We start from the raw sequence: 16141 nt of genomic DNA, 5'->3' as shown, positions 1-16141 counted from the left end.
TCCTTTGAGGCAGGAGCCTCTAAGATCCTCTTTCCCCTGAGAATAAACCTTGACAAATATTTGTTTGTGGGCCAGCAGGGAGGTGAGTGATGGGTCAGAATAATTATCTGCATTTGTGATTTGAGAGAAAAGCTGTGTCAACTAATCACCCTGTTGCCAGACTACTATTTTCTCAGACACTTTTAAGTCCTAAAAATCTTAAGATTTCTGCTAAGTAGACGATTTTTTATAAGTATGCCCTGTAATTAGAGTTTTGATTATTGCCATTCTGCTAATTTACTCACTATATTCCCACCATCTTTTCAACTTCTTTAAATTTATTGAAAACTTGCTCAAGAAAATATTTTCTCACTGTTGCCTCCCTTCTCGTTCCCTGTGAATTAACACTTTTATTTTCCATTACCTCCTTTTTGAGGCTTTAAGAGGAAGAGGGGGTGATATTTCAGTCAAATCCAAATGTTTAATCAGGTACATCATTATAGAAAATTCTGTGTCTATAAATTGGACAACTTAAATGAAATAGATAAATTCATAGAAAAACACTAGTTGACAAACTGATTCAATAATACATATAAAATCTGAATATTTGTACAATCTCTAAAGTAATTGAATAGTTTTAAAATATCTTTCCAAAAAGAAAAACACTGAAAATAGATTGTCTTTATCAAAGTTCTCCCAAATATTCAATAAAGAGTTACATCTAATACTATGTAAACTCCTTCATAAAATAGAAAGGAAAATTTATCAATTGATTATATAGGCTAGCATAGCCAAGTTTGAGTCATTTTATCTCAGCACATTGAAGATATGATTTTTATTGACATCATGAAAGTTACTAATATTTTCTTCTTGTGTGGCTGTTCTGCTGATAATCTCATGCATTGATTAGTTTATGACTAATTTAGTAATAATTTTTATAATGTCAAAAGTTATTAGCAGTTAAATTACTTTGGTAAGGTTGAAAATGTTTGGAACGTTCTGCAAGGCTTCCTAGCTTCTTCTTTTCCAGAGTTATACATAAGATGTCTAAATAAGTTTGCACATGGCAGGAAGATTTCAGCTTGTGAACCATCTCTACTTTATAATTCAGTTGTAAGTTGCATAGCCTACATAATATTTTCTGGGAAGTCATGCCTCACAAACAATAGATTTTAGGTTTGTTAACCATAAGCAATTCTAAAATTGGACTACTTACTAGGATTCTGTGGCAAATATTATCTACCTAATAAATTTTATTGGTCCCTTTACTAGGAGGTTTAGTTATGTTTAAAAGAAACTATATCCAGTCCCCTATGCTGTTTCAGTACCTGGGAATATTACACCATTAATAAAAAATAATAGGTTCTTGGGGCACCTGGGTGGCGCAGTCGGTTAAGCGTCCGACTTCAGCCAGGTCACGATCTCACGGTCCGTGAGTTCGAGCCCCGTGTCGGGCTCTGGCCTGATGGCTCAGAGCCTGGAGCCTGTTTCTGATTCTGTGTCTCCCTCTCTCTCTGCCCCTCCCCCGTTCATGCTCTGTCTCTCTCTGTCCCAAAAATAAGTAAACGTTGAAAAATAATAGGTTCTCAGCTTAGCATAATTAGTTCCTTTCTCTCCACCATTCTGGGATATCTTATTTGTTTGTTTAGATTTTGTTTCCAAATCTCTCATTCCCTTATCTCTGTTTACCAATTATATTAATCTTTTTCTATAGATACTTCAACACATTTATCATAAATATTTTATAATCTTGATATAATTCTAAGTCTGGGTCATCTGTTTTTACTGTTTCCACTTGAATATAGGTCATGTTGTTTTGCTTTCTTGCAATGTCATTTTTTATTGTATCACAGATAGTATGTCTAACAGAGTTCAAAGTAGCTAAATTATATATGTATATGTATTCATGTGTTTATCTATATCTCTACTGACACTCTCACATAAGCACACTCCCTTCTTTTCAATGAGACGGCTGTGATGAGATGCTAATGATGTTTCTATTATAAATATTTTAAGGATGTTTTCCAAATATATTTTCAAATGATTCCTTATGCAGCAATGTATATAAAGAATAAAAGTACTTTTTATGCAAAATGTATTGTATTTGTATGTATTAAGTCATCTTTATAACAATTAATTAAAAATTTATTTGACATTTAGAGTTCAGCCTTATTCTGCTTTAGGTCTTTTTCAAATTTAGTATTCTATTCATATAGAAACTTATTTTGTGGTAGATGTTCTCAAATTGATCTTACCAAGTAATTTGACAACTGTCTTTTTTAAATTTTTATTTATTTATTTTTGAGACACAGAGAGAGACAGAGTGCAAGCAGGGGAAGGGCAGAGAGAGAGGGAGACACAGAATGTGAAGCAGGCTTCAGGCTCTGAGATGTCAGCACAGAGCCTTATCTGGGGCTCAAACTCACAAACCACGAGGTCATGACCTGAGCTGAAGTTGGATGCTTAACCAACTGAGCCGCCTAGGCACCCTTGACAACTGTCTTTACTAATTTAATGTAAATTTAATTTTGTGAAAGATTATTTAATTTTTCATCCCTTTGAAAGGATCTGAAGATGAAAAATGTGAAGTGGCTGTTGATGTCTACTTCTTTCTCTCTGCGAACTGGACTGAAGATGCTGTCTATGTGAACACATCTGAAGATCTCTATTATGTATTTTGGTTTCTATGTCAAGGAAGAATGGAGGTAATATAATTCCTTATTTGTCTCTTTAACTCATAATATTCTGATTTGAAAAAAAAGCTAAAATTGTTAAATTTGCAAATTCAGTGTTCAAGATGTGTGTAGCTTAAATATAACCTCATATTGATTGAGATTTTTTATTGACGGTGGTTATATGACATTTTGGCTTCTGCACACATGCCGCCCATGGTGCCTTTTGTTATAATTGTATATATTTATGAATTGTATATTTGTGAGTTTCTAATGAGAAGTTTCTATGACTGTAAGGTCAAGTTGCATCTTTTGTGCACATGCTCAGCTCTTGGAAGTCCTTTGTGGCTTTTGAGCCTGCTCTGTGGCGAGGCCTTTCCTGTTCTGTTAGCCCTTAGAGGAGGTTCTGAAGCTATGGCTCTTAACTCTCAGGGGGTAGCTGCTAGGCTATGGTCAGTGTCTGCTTTATCCCTCCTTGCTCATGCCTAGTGCTGTCTAGCACTTTTTGTATTTATAATATAGACAGGTAATAAAGAGATTTATCATTTTATATCTAGTCTTTTTGTGTTCCATTTATGCTACAATTTGCTGACTAAGTCTCTCAAACAGTTGTGATTATATCACCTTTTTGTTGAAAGATCATAATTACATCTCCAGGATATTTCCAGGGGGCGCCTGGGTGGCTCAGTTGAGCGTCCAACTTCCGCTCAGGTCATTATCTCGTGGTTCATGAGTTCAAGCCCTGCATTGGGCTCTGTGCTGACAGCTCAGAGCCTGGAGCCTTCTTTGGATTCTGTCTCCCTCTCTCTCTTCCCCTCCCCTACTCATTCTCTCTCTCTCTCTCTCTCTCTCTCTCTCTCTCTCTCAAAAATAAATAAAAACATTTATATCTCTGGGAGATTTCCAATCTCTGGGTGACTTTACCACTCAAATTAGGGGCCTAAGGCAAGAATTCAAAGAATGGCTCTCTTTTTCCCTATTTCACCTACATCTTATACAAATTAGATAATATTATCAAACAAATAACAATAAGAAACACAAAATTTGGAATCTTAATTTTATTTTTTAAAATTTATTTTGAAAGAGAGAATCCCAAGCAAGCTCCACACTGTAGGCGTGGAGCCCCATGAGGGGCTTGAACTCACAAACCATGAGATCATGACCTGAGCTGAAATCAAGTGTTCGAACTTTAACCGACTGAGCAACCCAGGTACCCTGAATCCTAATTATAAAGAAATAAAAATCCTTTTTATCAAAAAGATTGGGGAGTTTTCCAAAAAGTTTAGAGAATTAACAGTATTTGTAACCCCTCTTGTCTGGACACAACGTAATCTGGTTATTTTATAGAAACAAAAACCATATTATAATTTTATGTTTGATATATTTTGTATAAAATTTTGAGTAAAGATTCATAAACTTTTCATTATAAATAAATCCATTAATACTGAGCTAATATTATAAGAAATAATACAAGTCAGTTTACTTCAAAAAAGAACCATCTAGAAAGGCATTACAGGGGCGCCTTAACGCAGTCGGTTAAGCGTCCGACTTCAGCCAGGTCACGATCTTGCGGTCCGTGAGTTCGAGCCCTGCGTCAGGCTCTGGGCTGATGGCTCGGAGCCTGGAGCCTGTTTCCAATTCTGTGTCTCCCTCTCTCTCTGCCCCTCCCCCGTTCATGCTCTGTCTCTCTCTGTCCCAAAAATAAAAAACGTTGAAAAAAAATTAAAAAAAAAAAAAAGAAAGAAAGGCATTACAAATACAAGCAAACAGATGTCAATTTCTCAGAACTTTTAATTTCACTTATGCTCTCATAAACATATATTTTGTATATATATATGTAGGTATATATATGTATGTATATATATATATTCATAAACATATGTATTAAGCTTCATATAGTTTTACATGTATGTATTTAGCCATTCACAGATACATGACTATGCACATAAATTATTAAAGTTTTTTATCTTTAAGATATATTTAACTTTATCAGCACATAAAAGAACATTATGTATTAAATTTACCTTCTTTTAGGAAACAAGCAAGCAAATCATAGTTATCTTGTATACACGTTTCTATTTCTGTGTATTCTTTTGAAATAATTACAAACTTGGGGTGCCTGGGTAGCTCAGTTGGTTAAATGTCTGGCTTTGGCTCAGGCCATGATCTCAAGGTTTGTGAGTTCGAGCCCCACATCAGGGTCTCTGCTTTCACCACAGAGCCAGCTTCAGATCCTCTGTCCATTCTCTCTCTGCCCTTCCCCTGCTTGCATGCTGTCTCTGTGTCTCTCAAAATAAATGAATAAACTTGAAAAACTAAAATAATCACCAACTTTAAATAAGATAACTACTTTGTTTTTTTTAGACTCAAGAGAAAACACAAATATACCAATCCAATAACTTTTAGCTGGTTTATTTTTTCATGATCACACATTTTATATAATTTTGACAACTTTTATGTTAGGCAAAATAAACATAAATATACATGTATAAACATAAATATACATCATTTAACAACATTTGTATGTCTCAGTTTTTCATTCTGTAAGGAAAAAGGATAACTTAAAATTATATTTAGAGATTCTTTGGGGCATCTGGGTGACTCGGTTGGTTAGGTGTCCAACTCTTGGTTTCATCTCAGGTCATGATCTCATGGTTTGTAGATTGTTGAGCCCCTCATTGGACTCTGCACTGACTGTGAGGAGCCTGCTTGGAGTTCTCTCTTTCTGTCTCTCTCTGCCCTTACACTGCTCATGCTCTCTCTCATTCTCTCTCCCTGTCAAAATAAATAAATAAACTTTAAAACATAAAATAAAATTATATTTATAGATTAGTATTTGTATATTTTTCTTATTCTAAAATTGCTCAACTATCCAATGATTATTTGTTATTTCAATTTAATATCAGTGTAAGGTCTTGATGTAAACCAAAGATTTGGAAATTGCAATTTGCACCATCATGTTAAGTCCTTTTGGTTTGTAGTGTCATCAGAAAAAACATTGTAGTACATAAATGTAGTAGAACCAGGGGCGCCTGGATGGCTCCGCTGGTTGAGCATCCAACTCTGGATTTCAGCTTAGGTCATGATCTCAGGGTTGTGGGATGGAGCCCCACATTGGGCTCTGAACTGAGCATTGAGCCTACTTGAGATTCAGTCTCTCCCTCTGCCACTCTCCTGCACTCATGCATGCTCGCTTGCTCTCTCTCTCTCTCAATAAAAAAAAACAAAACAAAACAAAAACTAAATAAAAACAAATAACCATAGTAGAATCAATAAGAATTCTCAAGACTAAGTGCTTTTAAATGATACCCACTATTAAAAATTCAATTATTTCTATTTGATATTTTTATAATAATAAACAATCTAAAAAATAATGATAGACCAGTTCTTGAAAAGTTATATTAAATCATTCTAATTTGCCTAAAGATTAATTTATTTATTGGGAAATCAAATAAGCTCTTTTTAATATAAGTAAACCTCAGTGTTCATATATTTAAAAAATCAAGACTTTTGAATTTATGCCCAAACTCTAAGGGTGTAATTTTCTTTTCATCTAAAAGACTAATTATATTACACACCAGGTACACATTTTCTGCTGTTAAATTTTTGGCAAAGGAAAAACATATAAATGAGGTACAGTTAATCATTTTCCTTTTCCTTTTTTGACTGTTTATCTGAATAATAGTCTTAGAATGTACAAATAATGATAGAAAATGTATTTATGATTAATATTAGTTTTAAAAATTTCCCAAGCAAAAAAGAAAGGAAGAAAGAGCAAAAATGAAGAGATGAAGGGTGCTAGCTGCAGGCAAATATAAAATCATGACTTAATGTTAAAGGTTAATTATCTTCTATCTTCAAAGACCAGTAGAGACTTAAATGGAGAAAAAACTCATTCACACACACACACACACACACACAAGTTATTATTCCAGATAGTTTAAACAATAACTCATATCCTTAATAATTCCATAGGGGTATATAATTAAAAATCTAGTGCTTATTAATCCCAGAAGTATGAAAATGCAAGAAGGGTTCTTGTGCATTAAACAGAGTAATCTCTCTATTAGACATACAGGACGGAGAGTCTCCTCATGAGAGTTTTTCTCTTTTTGTTCTAATGTTTCTGTCAAATGAACAATCTTGTTCATGTCAAAATTTCCCCAGAGTGGCCACTGCAATTTCAGATTGTCCTTTGAGAAATTATAGCAATTACAGAGATGTGTACCTGACTTACAATATAAAGGGAGGGTTGTGTGGTGTTGAAGCCTGTGAGACTGAGAAGACCCCATGAAAACTTAACATAGGTACATAGGTGCCTGTTCAATGTCATGTCTCTAAAACCTACCAAAGAGCAGTCAGTCTAAACTGATAGCCACACAAAAGTTTTTACAAGATTTTGGAAAGGTGACTCAAGGAATAATTTGTTCAAGGAATGCAGATAGCTGTGATTTCTGAACTCATTGTTTATTTAAGTCATCTGGATGATGAAATTGTGGGAGCAATACTTGTCCTCTTACAGTAGACATACTCTTACACTTAGCAGAGGAAGTGATGTTGAAAGAAATTTCCTTTCTCTCTGGATCAAATTGGATCACATAATCAAAGGATTACTAAAGTGTTTTCTTATTCTTAAGAGAAAAATAAATAAATAAATAGCATTTGGGAATGTGATGAAAATAAATTGGAGTTCAGACCTGATACTATACCTATGTCACTGTCATAGTTGGAGACACAAGTGTCCAGTGGTCCCAGAATAGTGCACCACTTGCAGTCTAGGGTTGTGAACTTTGTTATTGAGGGTATTTTAATTATATCTTTGCAGAATTTTGTGTTTGTTCACTGCTGATCCTCCAAAAGACCACTAGACAGTTCTGTTGATCAAGAGAAACTAATTCTCTTAGATTTAACATAGTAATGGAAAACAACACCTAATAGAGTTAGTCTTACTAGTGTCTCAGAAGGGAGAATTTATGGAAGGATGTTAATATGCTCTAGAGCCTTACTTGTAGGGAATGGGTACTTGTAAGGTTCGGTTAGAGTTCGTGAATAAAACCTTGTACTGGTGGACATAATGGGATGAGAGTCTTAAAATGAGGTTGATAAACAAACTGTTATGCTTGGTAAATACTTATGTTAGTTGGCTCACAGTCATACTTTCAAGAAAAAGTATTTCATGGAGCAAAGAGTAAATTTATATATACACACACACACACACACACACACACACACGGTTTTTTTCTCAGTATTTTTAAATATAGGAGAAAAAATTTGTTCACTTGAATTCCCATCATCAAAGACTGAAATTCTAAAGTAATTTTTTTCATTTCTTTGCATTAAAAAATGTCCTCTCTCAGGTCCTTTTAAATATAAACACTTCTGGAAAGAAAGCACATATATAGAAGTGAGCTTATTTTTTTTTACACACTTGCTACAAAAAGGTTATGAGATTAATTATGAGTTATTGGTTACAGAGGATGCTTTTAAAACAACGTGGAAGAGGGACACCTGGGTGGCTCAGTCGGTTAAGCTTCCTACTTTGGCTCAGGTCATAATCTCGCGGTTTGTGAGTTCAAGCCCTGCATCGGGCTCTGTGATGAAAGCTTGGAGCCTGCTTCGGATTCTGTGTCTCTGTCTCACTCTGCCTTTCCCCCACTTGTGCTCTCTCTCTATTAAAAATAAATAAAATTTAAAAAATAATAAACGTGGAAGACACAGAGGGACACTAAAAGTTGGAATAAGAAAGACCTTTACCAAATTTAATTATTTCAATATTTTTTACTAGGTTTAAGCCCAGATAAATTTGGACCAGATAAATTCATCCAAATATATCTTTATTTAACTAAGAATATGACCAAGACATTCTTAATGTTCCCTTCAGCTTAACTGAACTTTAGATAGGCTTCTTCTTGACTATGGATCCCTGACCTCCTTTTACTTGGAGCATTTACTTCATAAAATTTCCAACAGTAAGTTCTTTATCTGCTTCTTTGAAATATATGCAAATCTACTCTCAGCCTCTGGCCAGTTTTAGGGGCCAGGAAATGTCTTCCTCAAGGACCTAGGAACTATTTCTTTCAAATGAAAACGTTGAAGGAGAAATGTAAATGTTAATATCCAGTGAGACAGTAGGAGCCTAACTGCAGTGGGTACCAGTTAGCAAACACAGAAAGCCTCCTAACAAACCAAAACCCTTGCAAACTCAAGGATAGCTCAATGAGTGTACTTTACACATTTCATTGATCAATCTCTCCTTTAATTTCCTCCAGTACTTTTTCCCTAGCTAATACCAGCACTTAAGATCTTTCCTGTCTTGTTTCAGCAAAGTTGAGTTCCATCTCTCTCTTCTTTTGAAATAGTTTTGAATAAAGTCTTTCTTGCTTTTTGAACTTTGGTGCAATTTTTACTTTGATGAATACTTTTCTAAGAATCCAGGTTTCTATATATCTTATAAAGAAGTCACTTGCTCCTATAGGTGAAGTGTCTTTCCAGATCTGTTTCATTAACAAGGGTCAAAAAATGGTAAATATGTCTTTTAGGTCTTAGACTTTCTCCCCTTTAGAATCTCTTTACTAAGTAACTCAACTAATATAATATAGAAGTAGAAAAATAATATATACAAAAATATGATTTTCCATGAAATGACAGCATTACTTAGTCATTTACTTATATATACAAACCATTTTGTGAAGTATGTTGTGAATATTGTTCATGTAGCTTAAATTCCATTCAGCCAAAGTTAATTTTGAATGTAGTATTATGTTAGATACCTACATCAGTAATAATGAATTCCCATAAAAAGTATCTCCATAGGTTTTGGGGCACCTGGGTGACTCAGTCGGTTAAGCATCCAACTCTTGATTTTGGGTCAGGTCATGATCTCACCATTGTGAGATCAAGCCCCACATATGGCTCCATGCTGGGTGTGAGCCTGCTTAATTTTCTCTCTCTCCCTATCTCTGTGTCTCTCCCTGGTTGCTCTTGTGTGCATACAGTGCTCTCTCTCTCTCTCTTTAAAAAAAAAAAGAATTTCCATAAGTTTTGTTTTATTTCTTTTCTCCTTGGGAAGAAAAGATCACCCATTGCCAAGATTTATGATTGTATTACAAGCCCTCATCAAACAAACATTATTTAATTATCAAGAATAGAGTAAAATCTTATTCCATTTTTAATGTACATTTTTAATATTGGATATTTGTGTAATTACAAATGTTATTAATTGATTGTCAATATTATTAATAATTGTAATATAATTATGTTTATTATTATAAGTTGATCATAATATTTTATTAATATAATAGTAATAGTAATCATATATAAATACATATAAGTGCTGAACTTTCAAGTAATTTCTGTTACTCTTATCTTGGGCATACATGAGTAGATTTCAACCATTCTTTCTTTTTTTTTATCAGAGTCCCTTGAAAATTTGATGAAGGCTAGGAACAGTTTCCTCACAATAACTTATGCACAATCACAATGTTTTGCACAAAATTTCAGAGGGTTGAGGAACTCTTTTAAGTATATTTCTTGATTTCCCATATATTCAAAAATTAAGAAATCTTTTCTCTGGATGTGTAATGTGGATTCAGATTTGTATGTACCCACTGATAAAATTTACTGTATTATAAGTTTTTCTGAGAGACTTTTTCTTATGCCTAAATTTAATTATAGAAAAGTAAAATTTTATTGGAGGACTAGACTATATGAAAAGATGAGAGACTCTGTTGAAATATCAAATTAAGAATTTTTCAATTGCAGGAATTACTTGCAATAGTTGTTAGATATAGTAAATAATTTCAGTAAAGAAAAATTAATCATCTTCAACATATAATAAAAGAGTCTTAACAAAGCTTTCAATGTAATTTAGGTGTTCATATGATAGCCCTTACACAAAGGATAATATTTTTTTGAAATATTATTTTGAGGAATATTTACTAGCCAAGTTTTCTTTTAGTTCTTTCACATTTTCCTAAATCCCAGAAATAATTATTTTGAAAATAAAGCAAAAAATAAAAGTGTATATTTATAGGAAACAATAGTTTGCCATAGTCTGAATTCTGCACTATTATTCCTTGTTGTTAAAACATTGTTTTCTTTCTAAGCTTTGATTATGTATTATTTAGTGACCTAGATTGTTAATAACTAAAAATAACTCTTTAGCATATGATACTTTTCTCTTCATCATAAAACAGTAAAGTATGCTTTCTTTTGTATTTTTCAGTAGAAATAGAGAATTAAGCATATACAGATCTTCACAGACTCTAGGCTTTGAGTGTGTTTAGGAGGTAGTGTTTACTTTTCTTCTTATATTGTATTGAATCATCCCAAACTATACGGAAAAGATGCAAACAAACAAACAAAAAAGCTAAAGAAACCCAATATTTGAGAAGCATTAGTTCTTAGAAAATTTGCATGAGCCAAAGGATCAATCTATGAACTCTTGACTAGGCCCCTGAAACAAACAACATAACCAAATGGAAGATGGGGCAAGTGTTACAAGTGGAGAAAATAAGTGCAGAAGCTGCTGTCAGAGATACAGGGTCAAAGTCTGAATAGCAAGAAGGGGGTAAGCATATAAAATGTCTCTGTCCTGAGGCACTATATTGACTGTGCAGCCTAGTCTTTTTCCACTATTTTGAAAACCCATGTAATTTACTCCCTGAAAGGAGTTTAATAGGACTGTGCATGCTTTTTGTTTTATTTTATTTTATTTTATTTTATTTTATTTTATTTTATTTATTTTATTATTTTAATCTTTTTAGAGAGGGAATGTGTGAGCAGAGAGAGAGAATCTTAAGAAGGCACCACACTCAGTGCAGAGCTGTTCACAGGCCTCAATCCCACAACCCAGAGATTAAGACCAGAGCCAAATTCAAGAGTGGGACACTCAACTGACTGAGCCACACAGGCACCCTAGGACTGTGCATGCTTAAATTACAATGATAAATATAATAATATACAAGTACAATATAAAACATAACACCCCCAATATGAATAATCCAATTAAAAAATGGGCAGAAGACATGAATAGACAATTTTCCAAAGAAGACATCCAGATGGCCAACAGACACATGAAAACATACTCAACACCAATGATCATCAGGGAAATACAAATCTAACCACAGTGAACTATCACCTCACACCTGTCAGAATGGCTAAAATCAACAACACAAGAAACAACAGATGATGGTGAGGATGTGGAAAAAGGGGGACCCTCTTACAGTGTTGGTGGGAATGTAAATTGGTGCAGCCTCTGTGGAAAACAGTATGGAGTTTCCTCAAAAAGTTAAAGATAGAACTACCCTACAATTCAGCAATTGCACTACTAGGTATTTACCCAAAGAATACAAAAACTCAAAGGAATACATGCACTCAAATGTTTATAGCAGCATTATCTACAATAGCCAGATTATAGAAATAGCCCAAATATCCATCGACTAATAAATGGATGAAGACGATGGGCTGTATATACATAGAATGGAATATTACGCAGCCATTAAAGAAATAAACTCGTTATTTTCAATGACATGAATGGACCCAGAAAGTATTATGCTAAGCAAAATAAGTCAGAGAAAGATAATGCCATATGTGGAATTTAAGAACCAAAACAAATAAGCAAAGGTGGGGGGGAAGAGAGAGAAAGAGAGGCAAACCAAGAAACAGGTTCTTTTTAAAATATTTATTTTTTAATTTATTTTAAGAGAGAGAGAAAGAGAGCACATGTATATGTGGGGAAGGAGCAGAGAGTGAGGCAGAGAAAGAATCCCAGGCAGGCTCCACACTATTAGTGCAGAGCCCCATGCCAGGCTCCATCTCAGGAACTATGATATCATGACCCAAGCCTATATAAACTTAAGCCAAAAATCAAAAGTCAGTCACTTAAACAACTGAGCCACCCAGGCTCCCCAAAACAGATTCTTAACTATAGAGAACAAACTGATGTTTGCCAGAGAGGAGGTGGGTGGGGGGATGGGCTAAACAGGTGATGAGGACTCAGGAGTGCATTTATTGTGATGAACACAGGGTGATGTATGGAAGTGTTAAGTTACTATATTGTACACATGAAACTAATATAATGTTGTATGTTAACTAACTAGAATTAAAATACAAACTTTAAAAAAAGAAGAAAAATACAAAAAATATTGTAAAGCTTATTACAAGAAATCAAGAAAAAATGTGTGTGTGTGTGTGTGTGTATACAGAACACAAGAGGGATTGGATTTTAGAATAAGATTAATTGTATTGCTTTCATAATTAAACCAAATCAACTAAAAGGAATTCAAAAGTAAACAAGATAATGGAAGACATGCACATTCAAACTGTCCAATACGATCTCTACAAAACGGTACAGACCAACAAGGAGTAAAAATAAAATCATTAATCACTTGTGTTTATGTATATTCCACTTCTGGGTAATTTGAAGTTTTGGTATTTTGTATTTTCTAGTCATGTTGAAGAAGGAAAATTTGTATATTGTATTTTTATATAGTATATCAGAACAATTGGTGAATTTTAATAAAATTTATTGGTTAAAATATATAAAAGTTAATTTCCTAATTTGATAATTTTGCATATAAAATATTATATGAAAATATAATATCCTTGTTTATAAAAATGACACGCTAATGTAATTGAGGATAAAGTGCAATCACAATAATAGTATGTTCACATATGAATGTACATATACATATATTATTACACATATATATGGAGAGAATAATAAAAGTGTCATAAAATGCTAATAATTATTCTTATGTAAATGCTAATTTAACTTTAACTTTGTAGGCAAATTCTAACAGGGCCTCTTTAAGAAAATTTACAACAAATACCCTCTGCATACAGAAAATGATTATGCATTCAAACAGTGAGGGATAAATTTTTTTTTCTAAAGTATAAATACTTAGACATGCAGACAAATATAGAGAAAGCTTAGAGATTGATTTTGTATTTTAACCATGAGTTAAGGGTGAATTGCATTTGAAAAAAAAAATCTATCCATGTCAAAGAGATGGTCTCCTTACCAGTAGACTAAAAATTATTAAGTGATATGAGCTCCAAATAGAAAAATGGAGAAACAGATTATTAGTTGACTCTTACCCAACAGACTAGATCTGTATAAATCATTTATCTATCACCAAAGGACTAGACCATGAAACTAAATTTCTAATCATTGTAGCCATTGATGGGAAATAAGTATAAACAGCGTAGTTGGAAAAGATATGCCTGTGTTTAAGCTGTCCATGAGAGTTGCACTTCCCTGGCAACAAACTTTACGTACTCCTTTAAGGTAAATACACTGGACATGTTTGTGAAAGACCTCCAAAATGGATAAAATGAAATATATTTTTAAACAGGTAAAACTATGACTTCCATGCATATATGAAATAAAAATGTGTTAAAGATTTTATTTAATTCATTTTTATAAGGGATACATTAAAATGTTATATCAATCCAATAAATGAATGGATGAATTCAATGAATGAATTCAATAAATGAATCCAATAAATCACTCATGAAGAAAAATTATTTAGGGATACAGAAAACAGTTTTTCCATGGATATGGTTATTAGTATAATGCTATTTCCATCACATCAGTTAACATGTAAGCTACATCTAAAAATTTATTTAAAAATTTTTAACGTTTATTTATTGTTTTGAGACAGAGAGAGCATGAAGGGGGAGGGTCAGAGAGAGAGGGAGACACAGAATATGAAACAGGCTCCAGGCTCTGGGCTGTCAGCACAGATCCTGACGCGGGGCTCGAACTCACAGACCGTGAGATCATGACCTGAGCCAAAGTCAGACGCTCAACCGACTGAGCCACCCAGGCGCCTCTATAAAATTTTGATACAAATTACACTAAGATATTTTAAAACAATTGAATAATAGATGTTGATTTATTTTACTTTATACAATTTATGTATTCCTGTCGATAAACTATGACTTTTTAAAACTGATTTTGATATTAATCAAAACACTTTATTTTACCTTTGCTAAAGGAATACATGAATTTAATGCATAAAGGAAAGCATGAAATTCAAACTTTGAGATGATAGTAGTATTGTAATGTGATGAATATTTACAAAACTCTTTTTTTTAAATACTTTATAGATGCATGCAAATGAATGCAATTGTTTGACTGAAGAAGGCAATAAGGGATATTGGTGTCTATGTATTCCAAGATGGCCTGGAAAAACGTCTCTGGAAAATACAACTGATTATCAAGAAAGTGGGTGTCAACATGAAGCTATTTATAAAGATGAAATTAATAGATCCAGGTATTTATGAATCATTTGAACAAAGAATATCATCTCCTTATCAAAAAGTTATAATTGTACTGATAAGCCATAATTGATTTTTTAATGATTCAACAATTCTATCATTTCTACTGCTCACCAAGAAAAGTATACTCTTAATTACATTTATGAATTTCACATAACCCCCTCTCACCCCCCCTTCTGGCAAACACAAGTTTCTTTCCTATATTTAAGAGTTTTGTTGTTGGTAGTGGTGGTGTTTGTTGCTTTTTAATAAAATTGTTATTTATTTTTGAGAGAAAGAGAGGGTGGGAGAAAGCAGAAAGAGAGAGAGAGAAAGAGAGAGATTTCCAAACAGGCTCTGGGCTGTCAGTGCAGAGCCTGACATGGGACTTGAACTCAGGGACTGTGAGATCATGACCTGAGCTGAAACCAAGAGTCGGATACTTACCTGACTGAGCTCCCAGGTGCCCCTGTCATTGTTGGCTGCTTTTTATTTTGTTTGTTTCTTAAATTCCCTATGTGAGATCATATGGTATTTGTCTTTCTCTGACTGATTTGTTTCTCTTAGCATTATACCTTCTAGGTCCATCCAAATTGTTGTAAATGAAAATATTTCATTCTTTTTTATGTCTGAGTAATATTCTGAGATCTCTCTCTCTCTCTCCCTCTCCCTCTCTCTCTCTCTAATGCCACATCTTCATTATCCATCTATCAATGGACATTTGGGTTGCTTATATATCTTGGCTATTGTAAATAATGCTGTACTAAACACAGGGGTTCATATATCTTTATGAATTAGTGTTTTTGTTTTCCTTAGGTAAATACACAATAGTGGAATTACTGGATCATATAGTAATTCTATTTTTATGTTTTTGAGGAATCTCCATACTGTTTTCCAAAGTGGCCTCACCAGTTTGCACTCTCACCAACAGTTACATGAGTTTTCCTATTTCTCCACATCCTTGCCAATACTTGTTATTTTCTTGTGTTTTTGATTTTAGCTTCCTGAATTATTTTATAGTAATTAATAATAATATTTTTGTGTAAAATGATTGGTATTTATAACTCAAACATATGCATATGTAATTATTATATATTATTTACATAATGTACATTATATTCTATTATGTATAACAACATTAGCAACAAAGGAAGGACAATAGAGGGACAAAAGAGAACAAAAGAGGGTAAGAAAGACATGTAGTGATAAATTTTCTGTATCACACA

General features: G+C 33.4%; 1 protein-coding gene across 1 annotated transcript in view; it reads left to right on the top strand.

Annotated features, from left to right (window-relative positions):
• Nucleotides 1-14951, top strand: part of LOC122490476 (protein eyes shut homolog) — a 175250-nt gene extending 160299 nt beyond the window's left edge. Inside the window, 2 exon segments of the mRNA XM_043593171.1 lie at nt 2545-2684; nt 14766-14951. Of these exon segments, the coding sequence (XP_043449106.1) occupies nt 2545-2684; nt 14766-14951 (326 nt within the window).
• The last annotated feature ends 1190 nt before the right edge of the window (nt 14952-16141 follow it).

This window comes from Prionailurus bengalensis, chromosome B2 (assembly GCF_016509475.1).
Source record: "Prionailurus bengalensis isolate Pbe53 chromosome B2, Fcat_Pben_1.1_paternal_pri, whole genome shotgun sequence".
NCBI lineage: Eukaryota > Metazoa > Chordata > Mammalia > Carnivora > Felidae > Prionailurus > Prionailurus bengalensis.
This window is presented reverse-complemented; position numbering and strand designations above follow the sequence as displayed.